Source organism: Myxine glutinosa, chromosome 4 (genome assembly GCF_964187855.1).
Source record: "Myxine glutinosa chromosome 4, kmMyxGlut1.1, whole genome shotgun sequence".
Taxonomy (NCBI): domain Eukaryota; kingdom Metazoa; phylum Chordata; class Myxini; order Myxiniformes; family Myxinidae; genus Myxine; species Myxine glutinosa.
In genome coordinates, this window is record NC_136264.1 from 153,422,498 (window position 1) to 153,438,098 (window position 15,601).

Sequence of the window (15,601 nt, forward strand, 5' to 3'; positions counted from 1 at the left end):
TATTGCAATCGCCCAATGAGTAGCACTCCTGCCAAAAATGTAAACGATTAAAGATTTCATGTTATAGAATGTCCTGTCGGAACAAAACGAACACCCTTGGTTGTAACTATATTTACTTTTACAACATGTGACACAAACACAATCACAGACTACATTATTGGTCAAATCGCAGACTACAGTACATGATTGGTCTGATTGTTTTGGGGGCCAATATGCATTTTTTTTTTTTTTTCCAAAGAATCTCTTCTTCAGAACCACTGAACTGATCAATCAGAAATTGCAGTGCTTCTTGATTTCAAAAGAGAAGCCTCTGTTATATATATTAAAATGACCAGCACACAGCCAATCAAACAGGAGTTTTTGGAGATTGGGAAGTTGTTGGAATTTGAGGGGATATTTAAATTTTTACAGGAGTTGCAACCATATTGTGTGAATCCTTTCTAAGCAACCAAGTTGGTGTCCACAGCAAATGTAGACCAAATTTTGACAAGTAAAACAGCCTGTAGTCAAGTTCTTTTAATTTAAAAAAGGTAGATTTGAAAGCGTCTCATGGTTTCTTATTTCAACTCCAGCTTTTACTATGTGGAAGCCAGGTTTGTTGTCAACTCTGGTTCGTATTTTGATTACACAATACCACCAGGTTTTGTTTCATGTTTTTCTTGGAGACCACAAATCTTCATGTACGTCAATGCACCTGGGCTACTGGGGATTGTGAAGAAGCATCTCTGTAAACCAAAATAACTGCCATGGACCAATCAAAATCGACTTTTTAAACAATAGGATTTCAATGGTAGAAAGCGGTATGTACATATACGTCACGATTTTAACACACAAGATATCAGGTCAGCATTTTGCAACCGAGGTGGCATCCATACCAACTGATACACCAAAGCCTATTTCAAAAATAACTAGAACACCACTCTTCGACATCACGACATTGACCGATAAGCCTCACCCACATTATTACATAATACATACTTGTATCAAGTTTGATTAAAATCCCTTCAACTGTTCTCAAGTATCACATTTTAACCTGACATGACCTCTGACCTTTGATAAAGGTTCATCCAATCAGTTCATCTTTTCATCATAATATATACTTATTCCAACACTGGTCAAAATCCCATCACTGGTTGCTAAGTTATCACGGCAACAGGATGTTCACCTAACATGACCTCTGACTTTTGATCTCGTGACCCCAAATCTAATCAGTTCATATTTACAGAATTATACAAACCTGTACCAAGTTCGACTTGGATCCCTTCAGCCATTCTCAAGTTATTGTGGTAAACCTATCTGGATGGACGCATGGACGGACAACTGGAAAGACAACCCGAAAACATAATGCCTCCGGAGACTTTGTCGGTGGAGGCATAAAAACAGCTTTTTATTGGTATGTAGTTGTCGGTTTCAAAAATGCTAGATTGAAAGATGTCTCACAGTTCTCTTTCAACTCTGTTAGTTTAGAAATCTTGACAGTTGCTAGCATCTCTAGTTCTTAACCATTATATTTTACTACTTTCATGGGGGTTTCTGTGCGATTTTGAAAAGATGTTTAAAGCAAACTTCAATAAGAATTTCAAATAAAATTTCTCTTTGCCTTACTCACACATTCCAAAATGTAATTTTTAAGTAAAAGCATTACCTAATTAAAAAAACATTCTGGTGCTGCAAACATTCCATTTCCTGCTTTTATGGAAAAAGTTTTGCAACTTACAATGAAGAAAGCTAATATGGAGTTTTGGGAAAAAAATTAATAAAACCAGGTTTGAGGTGCTTCATGCCAATTTGGATTTCTCACAGTCACAGCCAATTATCATCCTCATGGTAATGTAACAAGTAGTCAATTAAATAAAGCAACAACATTTATGACTGTCAACAATAGTATTACCGAGCCACCCAGTTCGGGCCATCAGCTTCCTCTTCAGGTGGTGTTAGGGCAAGTAGTTGTGTGATGAGTTCACTGTCAGAGCTGGTGGATAAACCCACACCATGTCGTAGAACCTGGCACAGAAATTGCATGATGAAAAAATAAACAAGTTAAAATAAAATATTAATTCCAGTGCACAATGAAACAGCAACGTTGCATGTATGAAATTATATAATGGAAATGTATGGCTCTTGAGGAATCCACCACTCAAATCAAACTACCGCCGAGCGTCACCCACACCTAGATGCACAGCACTGCAAAAACACAAAGATTGTTGGCAAAAACACAACACCAAAAAACGTCCAAAATGATATTTCCTGGAGTTACTACCTCTGCCCTGGTGTTGGGCTAGCGGCTAGGGTGCCGGCTTAGGATCCTAGGATCCTGGGTTCGAATCCCGGTCAATCGCTGAATTAACGCCAGGGGGGTTGACTCAGCCTGTCATCCTTCCGAGGTCGGCAAATTGAGTACCAGTTCACTGGTAATTCCCTGCTTGTCGTTAAAGGCGGCAAAAAGGGTTGGCGTCAGCAAGGGCATCCGGCCGTAAAACATTGCTTCAAAAAGGGGACCGAAAAACAACAACAACCACAGTTCCCGAAAAAGGCCAACCCCCGCTTGCGGGGAAAAATGGCCTCTAAAAGGTGGTTTTTTACTACCTCTGCCTCTGAAGGTCGGGTGGAGGTTACGTTTTCACCCTAGTCTCTGTGAACAGGAGGTCTCAAAAAGGTGTGGACAGATTCAGACGATTTCGTGGAGGTTGGGTATGTGACATGTACAAAATTATTATATTTTGGTGAAGATCTGGATCCACATCTGGATCCGAGAATTTTTTTTTAAAGAGATTCTTCACCATTGAGCGACGGGACTAAAACCGATATTGATATCTGAAAAAAACTATGGACGGATTCAGACGAAACTTGGTGGACAGGTTGTGTCTGCCACAGTTTCGACTTTGTTGGAGATTCGAATGCGGATCCAGAAACGAGAATATTTAAAATCTCAAGTGATTCTTCACCATCGAGTGATAAGGCCAAAAACGATATATAGCACGATATTTAAAAATGTTATGAATGACATGCCAAAACTAGGTGGATTAGTCAGGCAACAAGAACAAGCTGATTAGATTTTGGTTCAGGTCCAAATCCAGATCTGGCCTATCAGTGGGATACAAAACATAAGCTGTTCAGCTTTGTGGTGGTATGCTCTCTACTGAATGCTGTTCTACTAAGCTTTGAGGTGATTTGAGGTAGATGTGACCAGAAATCTTTCACTCTGGGGAAATCAACAACGTTTGAAACTAGGTACTTTTTGTTCTGCAAATGCCATCACAACTACAGTCAGAGTTGTTTTGTAGTTTGAACAGAGGATGGTGGGGGAAAGTGTGAAAAGGGGGGGGGGGGGCAGGGAGGGAGTTGTCAAACGTGTTCAGATGTGTGAAGGAATAAATAGACAACTGCATTTATGTGGGTCGTGCAATAATCTTGTAGGGTTTGAGAACCACAATGAAAAGCAGGGGGCAACATCTCTTACAGCATCCACATCCCAAGTCAATGATTTATTAGCTTTAGATAAGCTCCAAACATTATGGAGGTCCAATAGTCTGTACACAAAAGTAAACAACGACTTGATGATCCAACAAATAATGAACAATTTATGCTAACTTCATCAGTATGCACAAATATATGACAACTAATGGGGCTCTTACAGTTGACAGTTAAGAGGAAACAAAAATTCAAAACTAAGGCCGCAAAGTAAAAGTGATGGGGATTGAGAGGGTGGTAAGAGGAGCAATTTGAAAAGTACGTTGTAATGATCTCCTCTGCCGATCAACTTCTGGTACAATTGCCACTTGTTGGCTCCAGTAGGTCAAGCACCATAGATTTAGCAAGTTGTTCCAGTGTTAAGCAGCGACTTACATACATGTGCATGATCAGTTTCAAGCACACATATGCCTACATTTGTAGGAGCATAAGCACATGTTTTATCAGCATCATGCAAGCATACACATGCACAAGTGTTAAGGTATCCCAGAAATGTTGCTCGTTCGAGTTAATCGTTCTCTTTTGTCATGCTGGGCATTTGTGAGACCTTTGAATCACTGCTGCAAAAACTTGGTTGTGATAATACCAACATTTCCTCACAATCATGTTGAGAATGGTACAAAAAAAAAAAAGATGTTTAAATGTTTCTGGAAAATGTCAATCGTTTTATTGCCACATTTACAGTACATTTTGCCCTTACATTGTTAGCATAATAAATTACGCTGAAAAAAATAAAAATCCCTTTTTTGAAACAAAGGTTCTTATTTAAAGTACAAGACATTAAATAGAGTATAAAATAACCAGTTACCTTCTGACGCAGCTTGGCTGCATTGACAAGTTCTCCATTGTGTGCGACAGCGATGCACCCAACTATAGTCTCAACGACAAAAGGTTGGCAATTAAGGAGATCAGCGTGTCCACGTGTCGCATACCGGGTGTGCCCAATTCCAAGATTTCCCTTACGCAGGGCAGCCAAGTGCTCCTCTTGCACCACGTGGCTCACCAGTCCCATTGCCTGAAAATAAAAGGAGGAAGCAAAGCAATTCCATTTAAACTACAAGGAGACAATTTTGAAATGTAGACGTCAAGCTTACTGGTCAAGTAGTTATAGTATTCATCGTAGTGGTTGCAGTAGCAGGGTATTTATAAGTAGGTAGTTGTAGTTACGGAAGAAATCACGTCAGTCATACCTATCCATTACAATTAACGATTCCGGTCTGCTTTCAGCATATATAGCAATGAAGGCACATGTTGAAATTCCGTAATAATGTACTACGTGGGTGCAGATAAAGAGAAAACAAGGGTGAACCAACAGAACAGAACTCTAAAGACATGTAGAAGAATAGCCAACAATGGTCATAGTCAGTATGATCTGTGAGGAGATTTAAACTAATCAAAAGCAGGTTGAAAAGAAACAAAACAGCATTGAAGACAGTTGATGTTAAAGATTATGGTCAACTGTGTTGAAAGCAGCTCACAAATAAGAAGTATTCAAATTGTAGATTATTGGCCTGTTTTCTACAGAATAATATTGGTACAAAAGTGACTTAGGGGAGTTAATTATGTGATAGTCCTAACAAATGTCAGTATGACCCTAATAAGCAGCGACCAGATCGTATGTATAGTTAGATTTCCTTCCACCCTCTATCCTCGCATCTGTCTCTTTATCCCAACTGCCGTCTACCTTTCATCTTAAATCACCTGCTTTGTTCTTCCACACCATCAATCACATTACACAAATGCCTGTTCTACATCTGTTCCCAGATATCCTCCAACAAGGGCTTTTTAAAACTCTGGCAGGTCCACAGGTGCGCACAGCCAGGACATCGACAATGCATGTGCAAGACCGATGCAGCAGGGTGCGGGAGTGCTGGCTATATAAGAATGGACAATCACGCCTCATGGGATATACAGCTGGGACAACTCTCATCCGTTGGCTGAAAATATCCAGATTTGGCTGAAAACCTGCCAAGCCTTGATGCATATGGGCATGGCCTGCCTCCATATCTGAGGAATTTGTGAATAGAGCTGAACAATGTGCATGAATGAACAGCCCCACCTGATACTATGATGAAAGGTAGATCGGTGATAAAGCAACTCAAGTTAAGCTTTGGATTATTCTTTGAATAACAGCTGCAGTGATGTCAAGGGGCTGAGATGATTGGCCTCCAACCAAAACAAGCATCTTCCTTTATGCCCAGGAATGATTTCTGCCACCGAATCGTTTTTCCTCTGATACCCATTGAATTCAGTTTCACCATGACTCATAGGTGCCACATTCAATCAAATTCATCCTTAATATCAAAGGTAATCTCTCTTACCATGTCAGAAATTCAACTCTTGTATCAATGTTTGAATAAAGTTTGCAGTAAGGCCTGGAGCAGAATCGTGCTGATGTAACCCATGCTAGCATCAGGAAGCCAGATATTTGTGAAAAATTGCCACTTGGAGGTGAGATGCGAATTACAAATCAGCCAAAATGCGAAACAAACAACCTAGAACGGCACCCAGTAGAGCGCATTGGCTCTGCCAGGCTGAACAGTTTACGTTGTATATCCCACCGATGGGTTGGATCTGGATCCGGACCTTAACGAAAAATCTAATGAGCTTGTTCTTGTCATCTACCCAAATCATCTATCTATAATTCCAGTAATCTCTGTGTGAATGTCTGTGTGTCTGTGTGTTTGTCTGTGACGACTGTTTCTCGACAACCACGGGTCCGATATACTTGAAACTTGCCAGGTATATTGCTGGGGACCCGAGGATGTGCCTTTTCAAGGTTTCATATTAATCGGAGAAGTAGTTACCGAGCTATGGCGATTTCTTTACCAAACTCCGCAAGCCGTTCGCTTTGGACCAAACCATTTCATGTAAATAGAGGGGGGGGATTGTCACCGTACTCGCAAGCCGTTCGCTTTGGACCAAACCATTTCATGTAAATAGAGGGGGGGGATTGTCACCGTACTCGCAAGCCGTTCGCTTTGGCTTTGCGAATGGACCAAACCATTTCATGTAAATAGAGGGGGGGGATATAATTTTAGATATATATATAGTACGGGCATGCCCTAGTACAACAAATTGTCATAATCCATCCACAACGTTTTGAAATATCATGCTACATACATATCGTTTTTGGCCCCCATCTCAGTGGTGGAGAATCACTTAAAAAATTTAACATTCTCGTTTCTGGATTCGGATCTTCACCAAAATTGAAACATTTCGTCCTGGTCACACACCCAACATGTCCACAAATGTTCGGCCAAATCCATCCATAACTTTTTGAGATATCTTGCTATGTATCGTTTTGGCCACGTCTCTCAATGTTGAACACTTAAAGAATTGTAGTATCTGGATCCGGATCCAGTTCTTTACCAAAATCTAATCAATTCGGCTTTGTCACATTCCCAACCTGTCCATCAAATTTTGCCTGAATCCATCCACAACTGAGATATTCTGCTCACAGACAGAGACAGGGGTGAAAACATAACCTCCGTCCAACTTCGGTGGCGGAGGTAATAATGCAAAGATTATAAAATGGTGAACCAACTCAAGATTTAAAATCCGAAAACAAAGGATCAGGATTGTCGGTATATTCGACCATAGATTGCCTTTCACTGGGTGGAAGCAGGACATATTTGTAAAGCAATCATAAACCGCTGAAAAGCAGGAAGAGTTTACAATTGCCCCAATGGCGCCTCGGCACGAGGCCTACAATCAGAAGGAGCCCATTATGACCAAGATTTTTTTTTAATGTACACATTGTGATACATTTCAATAAATATGTAGCGAATTTAATTCTGCTTTTTAAAAAACATACAATTTAAAATGAACGAGAACGGCACTCCTCCACGTCACAACGTCGAATGATATGCCTCCGCCCACATTATTACATCATTATAATACTTGTATCAAGTTTGATTTAAAATCAAATCAGCTGTGCCCAAGTTAGCACATTTTTACCTGACATTACCTCTGACATATTGACCCCAAACTTTAATCAGTTCATGTTTACATCTTTATACATACCTGTACCAATTTTTAATTTAAATCCCTTCAGCTGTTCACAAGTTCACATTTTTACCTGACATTACCTCTGACCTTTGACCTCAGCACCGCCAAGGCCAAATCAGTTCATCTTTACATCATTATACATATCTGTACCAAGTTTGAATCAGATCCCTTCAGCCATTCTCGAGTTATAGACCTATTACAGACTTTGACCTTTAACCATTGATCTCTTGAACCCAAAATCTAATCAGTTAATCTTAACATCATTATACATATCTGTACCAAATTTGAATTGGATCACTTCACCCATTCTCAAGTTATAGACCTATTAGAGATTTGACCATTGACCTAAAAATCTAATCACTTAATCTTTACAACATCATACATACCTGTACCAAGTATGAATTAGATTACTTCATCCATTTTCAAGTTATAGACCTATTACAGATTTGACCCCAAAATATAATCACTTAATCTTTACATCATTATACATGCTTGTACTAAGTTTGAATTCGATCACTTTAGCTGTTCTCAAGTTATAGACCTATTACAGACTTTGACCTCTTGACCCCAAAATCTGGTCAGTTCATCTTTACATAATTCTACATAAGTGTCCCAAATGTGGTCAAAATTGCATCACTGGTTCACAAGTTATCACGGTAACAGTATTTTTACCAAACATGACCTCTGACCTTTGCCCTCATGACCCTAAAATCGAATCAGTTAATCTTTACCTCATTATACATACCTGTGCCAAGTTTGACTATGATCCCTTTGGCCGTTGTAAAGTCATCACGGTAACGAAAACCTATCACTCCAGCACCGCTGCCTCTTCCACTATTTATTATGGGGAAATTAGTTTTAATTTACACAGCTATCTTCAATAATGCAACTATGAGGTTGTTGTGCCACACACTTTTTTTTTTTTTTTGCAATGATTCCCCAAATGGGAGCCAATAAATTTGTTTGGCACCAGGCCCACAAAAAGTTAATCCAGCCCTGATGAAAAGAGGTGAAGGTAGCATGGGTATTTAAAGGAGGGATAGGGACAATCCATGTGGAGATGGTTTGGGAATACAAGGAAGAGAGGGAAATAAATAGTTGGTGGGTATGGCGAGGTACCAGTCTGCCCAAAAAGAAAAAAAAGAAGAAAAAAAGTGAGGGTCGGACCTACAGAAGAGTTTTATCGTTATTACTCATTTATCATCTCAAATAGACTCAGTTTTTTCTCTCGTACAAGATATCACTACATGCATGACTCATCACCAAAGCATGATGCCTACCTGCATTGAACAAAAAAGTAAAAGAAAATTAGAACGGCATTCTTCGATGTCGCGATGTCGACCGATATTCCTATGCCCACATTATTACATCATTATAATACTTGTATCAAGTTTAATTTAAATCCCTTCAGTTGTTCTCATGCATCACGTTTTTACCTGGTATGACCTCTGACCTTTGACTTTGATGCAAAAATCTGATTTGTTCATCTTTTTCATCATAATATTGTTACGGTTTTTAGAACCTTCACTTTGTAAATGTTAGTAAATGTTCCCTTATAAATGATCCCCTGTAAATATCCCCATTATTTGGCTTTATTAAAGATCGCACCCTAGTTAGTCCATGTACAACACGTAGAGCACCATAGGACCTCTCTGTAGTTATCTCATTATTATGTGTTTTAGTTAAGGATCTGTTCCCATTAGTTGAATCTGCGTTGCATTAATCAAATAAGATAGGCCCCTTCAATTTCCCCGATCATCTCCCGCTCTTCAAAGTGCAGTAGCAGTAGGGCAGCGTTCGCTGCCCCTTGTCTTGGTTTGATTGATGGCCCCAAGCTGCCATTGAACATGCGGTCTCAGGCCGAGGAGAAAGGGGGCGGGACACAAGAACAAGGTGTGGCACGTCAACTCACCATCAGATGTGGAGCCAGCGAGCCCTTGCCGGCCAACCAGGGCCGAGGTGAGCCGACCGGTAGGCGTGTCATAGGAGCCGGCGGCTTGATACAACAACGCACAATAAAAGCGGTTGCGAGGGACTGCTTCATGAGAGAGAGAGAGAGAGGAGAGATGAGTGCGAAGGTCCGAGGTGCAAGAGGAGAACACGCTGAATCGTGAGGCAGGACAGTGGGTCCGTTAACAACAATATCGCCATATATTCACATTGTCCGACCGCGTGAAACTAATACGTGCAGCTGCCGCCGGGTTTCGCCTAAAGCCCGGAGCGTGGACCGGAGCGGACCTCGACGCTGTGCATCTACCTGGACCTTCCTTCCCTGCCAGCCTGCCTGGACCTTCTCCTCCTTCCAGCCATTCCTTCCTGCCATTCCCTATCCGTGTAAGTCTGTCTGTTTGTCATGGGCGTATGGTAATATAAGACTGTTTTAAGGCTGCCCTGTGTAACTGCTTCTTCCTCTCCTTGTAAATGCCCTCCTTTCGTTTCCTCTTCATTTCATGTACATAATTAATAAATATCTGTTCTTCCTTTACTTTGGTTTCTTCTTCCCCCGATCGCTTTAGTCCCTTCTCAATTGAGTACCTGTGGCATGATTCGGCCAACGCTCGGAGTCGGATTAGTCTTTTTGCTAACGGCTCGGATCGTGGATTGCTAAACCGCTCGGCAATTACCATCATATCCGCGGTTCAAGCAGAAGTAGCGCCCTGCTTTGCGGCGAGGTTGGCGAAGGTATCTGGGACTCCATTGACCAGTCACCCTGGTCAACCTCACCCCCCGCAAAGGAGCGCGATACCTTCTAGGATTCGGATGGCCCGTGTGATAGACGAGGGGATTAAGCCCCCCTCGGTAAGGGGAGTGCCGAAACCGAGATCCGTAACAATATATAATAATAATAATAATAATAATGCATTTATTTTATATAGCGCTTTTCAGGAAGCCCAAAGACGCTTTGACAGAGTGCAAAACATAATGCATTACAAAACATAAAAACAATTGCAAAAAAAGAAGAATCAATAGGGAAATATTCAAAGCACAAAGGAGGGAGAAGGAGAGGAGATAGTCAGGGGTTAGATGCTGTGGGTTAAATGTTGAATGCAGTGTTGAACAGGTGGGTCTTGAGTGATGTTTTTAATGTGGTGAGTGAGGAGGAGTCTCTGATGGTGTGAGGTAGCGAGTTCCAGAGGGTGGGAGCAGCGATGGAGAAGGCCCTGTCCCCCCAGGATCTAAATTTGGTCCGGATGGGGGGGGTCAGGAGGTTGGTACCAGCAGAGCGGAGGTTGCGGGTGGGAGTGTGTCTGGAGAGGAGGTTAGCCAGGTAGGATGGGGCCAGGTTATGGAGGGCTTTGTAGGTCAAGAGGAGGATTTTGTACTGGATTCTCTGGGAGATGGGGAGCCAGTGAAGCTTGCAAAGGACGGGGGTGATGTGGTCACGGGTCCGGGAATGGGTGAGTAGACGGGCAGCGGAGTTCTGAATGTATTGGAGTTTATTGGTGATTGTTGAGGGTGAACCATAAAGGAGGCTATTGCAGTAGTCCAGACGGGAAGTGATGAAGGCGTGGATGAGGGTTTCTGCAGCCACGGAGGAGAGGGATGGACGGAGACGGGCGATGTTTTTCAGGTGAAAGAAGGCTGTCTTTGTGATCTGTTTAGTGTATTTGTCGAAGGAGAGGGTTTGGTCAAAGATGATGCCAAGATTCCGGATGTGAGGGGAGGTGGATACTGGGAAACCGTCGATGTTGAGGGCAAAGTTATGGGTGGACTTGGTGAGCGTTTTTGGGCCAATGATGATTATTTCAGATTTATCACAGTTAAGTTTGAGGAAGTTGATTTGAAGCCAGGATTTTATTTCAGTGATGCAGTTTGTCAGGATAGAGTGAGTGGCGGTGGAGATGGACTTGGTGGAGATGAAAAGCTGGATGTCATCGGCGAAGCAGTGGAATTGGAGACCATGACGGCGGATTAAGTGACCGAGGGGGGACAGGTAAAGGATGAAGAGGAGGGGGCCAAGAACTGAACCTTGGGGGACACCTTGGGAGAGGGGAGCAGTGGGGGATTTGCAGTTATTGATGGAGATGAACTGACGTCTGTCAGAGAGGTATGATTTAATCCAAGAGAGGGCAGTGCCGGTAATGTTAAAGGTGGTTTCAAGTCGGGTGAGGAGGATGGTGTGATCGATGGTGTCAAAGGCGGCGCTGAGGTCGAGGAGGATGAGAACGTTGAGGTTGCCAGCGTCAGAGGAGAGGAGAAGGTCGTTGGTGATTTTGAGGAGAGCAGTTTCAGTACTGTGGTTGGAGCAGAATCCGGATTGGAATGTTTCATACAGGTTATTGGCAGAGAGGTGATGTTTGAGTTGAGTGGCTACAGCGCGTTCCAAAACCTTTGACAGAAAGGGTAGGTTGGAGATGGGTCTGAAGTTATTTAGGGTGTCAGGGTTTAGTCCAGGTTTTTTCAGAATGGGGGTAACAGCAGCAATTTTGAGGGATGGTGGGACGATGCCTGTAGACAGGGAGGAGTTTATTGTTGCAATGATAAGTGGAGAGAGAGCAGGAAGGGAGGCCTTGACAAAGCTGGAGGGGATGGGGTCAAGAGTGCAGGTGGCAGTTTTCATTCCGATGAGGAGTTCAGAGAGGTCAGTAGGGGAGACTGGGGAGAATTGAGACAGGGGATGGCAGGATAAGGGGGGGCAGGTGGTTTGAGGGGGAGCGGGTGCGGCGGTGGTCAAGCTGTTGTAGATGTTTTCAATTTTGCGTTGGAAGAATGAAAGGAAGGAGATGCAGTTGTCTATTGTGAATGACTGGGTGGTGGTGTTCAGGGGGCTGAGGAGTTTGTTTATTGTAGAGAAGAGTGCTTTTGGGTTTCCGGAGCCAGAGTGGATAATTTGAGAGTAGTAGGCGGAGCGGGCGCGGGAGAGGGCATCTTTATAGTGTTGTATGTGGTCCTTGTAGGCCTGGGAGTGAACTGTGAGACCTGTTTTATTGCGGAGTCTTTCAAGTTGGCGAGCACGAGTTTTCATCAGGCGGAGTTCAGGGGTAAACCAGGGAGCAGAATGGGTGAAAGAAACTGTTTTGGTTTTTATAGGCGCAAGTTGGTCAAGGCAGGAGGAGAGAGTGTGGTTGTAGTAGTCAGTGAGGTCAGAAGGGGTGTGGAGGTCAACGAAGGGAGAAGTGGACATTTTTTCAGAGAGGGTCGATGAGAATGAGGTAGGTGAAAGAGCGTTTAGCTTACGGAAGTTGATAGTGCGATAATGCCTTGGTGCTGGGGTGGGGATGTTGATGGTCAGAGTGATGGCTAGGTGGTCAGAGAGAGTGAGGTCGGAGCCAGAGAGATGGTGCAAAATTAGCCCAGTAGAGCAGACAAGGTCCAAAATGTGACCACGGTTATGGGTAGGAAAGTTGACATGTTGAGTGAGGTTAAAGCAGGTGAGTAAATCAGTGAAGTCAGTGGTTAGCGTGGAGTCAGTGGAGTCCATGTGGATATTGAAATCACCAAGGAGGAGGATTGAGGGGGAGAGGGAACATAGCTGGGTCAGAAAGTAGGAGAAGTCAGACAGGAATGATGGGTGTGGTTTGGGAGGGCGGTAGACAACAGCCATGACTGACTGTGTGTGACCAGAGAGTTTAAAAGCCAGGTGTTCAAATGATGGAGCAGATGAGATGGAGATGAGGTTGGTCTTGATGTCTTGTCGGTGAATAACGGCAATTCCACCACCTCGGCCCTCCGAGCGTGGTTTATTGATGTAAGAATATCCATTGGGTGTGGTGAGGTTGAGCGTGTAGTAGTCCAGTGGTTGTTGCCAGGTCTCAGTGAGACAGCGAAAGTCCAGTTTATTTTCCAGGATGTAGTCGTTCAGGATGAGGCATTTGTTGTTGAGGGACCGGGTATTGAACAGGGTGAGCTTGATGTTGTTTTGTACGGCGGGTATGAATCCAGGTGATTTGGCCAGGGTTCGCAGACAGGAGGTGCGATTTTGTGCATTGTTGTGACCAGGTGTGTTGGGACGATGAGTGGGAGTGCGCTGAGCCGACCAAAGGATGGGGATGGAGTGACCTGATTGTAAATAAACAAACTTACGACCGGAGCCACGGTGAATGTACCTGGGTCGACGCAGGAGTCCATTCGATTTGATTGCAGAGATGCATGATGGGGTGGAGCGGGTTTTAAGCAGGAGAAGCCTTGCGGCGGAGTACCGCAGAGCCATGCCAGCAGGAGCGAAATATATATACACTTGTACCAAGTTTGGTCAAAATCCCATCACTGGTTCACAAGTTAACTCAGTAACAGAATTTTTAACCGAATATGACCTCTGGCCTTTGACCTGGTGAACCCAAAATCTAATCAGTTTATCTTTACCTCATTATACATACCTGCACAAAGTTTGACTTAGATCTCTTCAGCCGTTCTTCAGTTATCGTGGTAACAAAAACCTATCACGGATGGACAGCCAGACGGACAACCCGAAAACAATGCATCCCACGACTTCGTCGGTGGAGGCATAATAAAATAAAATACTTTTTTTTTTTAAAGATTTCAACATTGACAGATTATGAGGCAAAAAATTTTTGGGAGATATCCACTAATTTGTGCAAGTCTGGAATGTCTTGCAGCATGCAATTTACCATACAAAGAGGAAATTATAGCAATTGTTAACGATAAAATTTCAAAGCTTGAAATGCACTGCATGAAGAGTGATTAGCTCATCCAAATGTAGTATACATATTGTCGCGCGATTGCCCTCGGTTAATACCGTGGGATCGCGGATGGCCAAACAGGCTTTAACTCCGAGGTGACGATCAATGACGGATTTGACTAGGTATCACGGGTGGAAGAAGGAACAAGAAGAAGTGGCGAAAGTCTGCAGCCTCCTCACTCTCTGCAGACCTGGACAAAATCACAGACTGGGCAAACAAGTGGAACATGTCTTTCAATCCTGACAAATCTCACACTCTTACGATGTCTCTCCGAAAAGACCGACTGGACAACCCTCCCATCCACTTTCTGAATAATCCTCTCCAAGAAGTTCCGTGACTCAAGCTTTTGAGTCTCACTATCTGCCATGATATTTCCTGGGAAAACAACATTTCAAATCTGGCCTCCAAAGCCAGTCGCCGACTGGGCATCCTCCGTCGTGCGAAGCCCTTCCTTGGCACACCTGAGCTCCTCACCACATACAAGGCTTTCATCCGCAGCTCAATGGAATACTGCTCTCCCCTCTGGGCTGGTGCTCCTGCCTCACACCTAGCTCGTCTTCACGCTGTTGAAACCAAAGCGTTCAGAATCATTGGAATCTCCCACGAAGAAGCTAACTCCAAGGGCCTTTCACTCACTCACCACAGGCAGGTTGGTGGTCCTTCCGTCTTCTACCGACTCCTCTCTGGCCTTGCCCCCCCCCCCCCCCCAGCTCTCTCTGGGCTCTGTCCCCCAAATATTCCGACAGGTCGCACAAGATCTGCCTGCAACCCTCTTATGGTTAAACTGCCAAAATCAAGACTCTCTGCTCACCTTCACTCCTTCATTCCTCTTTTCTCCCACCTCTGGAACAAACTCCCTCACTCTCTTCAATCCCACTCCACTCTCCAGGTCTTTAAATCAGCTGTTCACCACCATCTCTTATCTTCCCCCATCCAAAACCTTCCCCCTCTCTCCCCATCTTGTGTTCCGCTCCCCTTATTTTGTGTTTTGTGTGTCGGTTGCCTTTTTGTGTGATTAATGTTGGCTCTTTCACGAGCCTCGATCTTGTATACAAAAAAAAAAAAAAAATGGGGAGGAAGAATGTTGGAATGTCAGTTGGAAGCTGCAAGAGATTGATCAATTTTCTCTCTCTGGAAGGAACATTTTTCCAATTTAATATTCTGGCCAAAATAAAGTTGGAGTGATGTGCAGTTGAGGAACTAGTTTCCTCCACAATGAAGGGGGTCTATTGAGCGACTGGAGAACTTTTACCAGTAACAGTTGTCCAATTTGGAACAAATTCAGAATGGTGCTATGAAAAAGATGACCACCATAATCTTCTTGGCTATTCTCTTGTTGACCATGAATCATTACCAACATAATCTTCTCGTTGCTGGCACAAAAAAAGCATTTGGTGGTGGTGTCCGCTTGCTTCCACGATATGCCAACTGCCTTTTGGTTTCTGGATTGAAAGGCATCCAGGTTTCATCTGCCACGC

General features: G+C 43.3%; 1 protein-coding gene across 1 annotated transcript in view; it reads right to left on the reverse strand.

The window, feature by feature from the left end:
* The window catches only part of PPAT (phosphoribosyl pyrophosphate amidotransferase), a 98,392-nt gene that overhangs the window by 60,893 nt on the left and 21,898 nt on the right, over positions 1-15,601 (reverse strand). Inside the window, exons 3-4 of the mRNA XM_068113870.2 lie at positions 4,280-4,486; positions 1,892-2,004 (exon numbers count right to left, since the gene is read on the reverse strand). Of these exons, the coding sequence (XP_067969971.1) occupies positions 1,892-2,004; positions 4,280-4,486 (320 nt within the window). The remainder of the gene's footprint in view (positions 1-1,891; positions 2,005-4,279; positions 4,487-15,601) is intronic.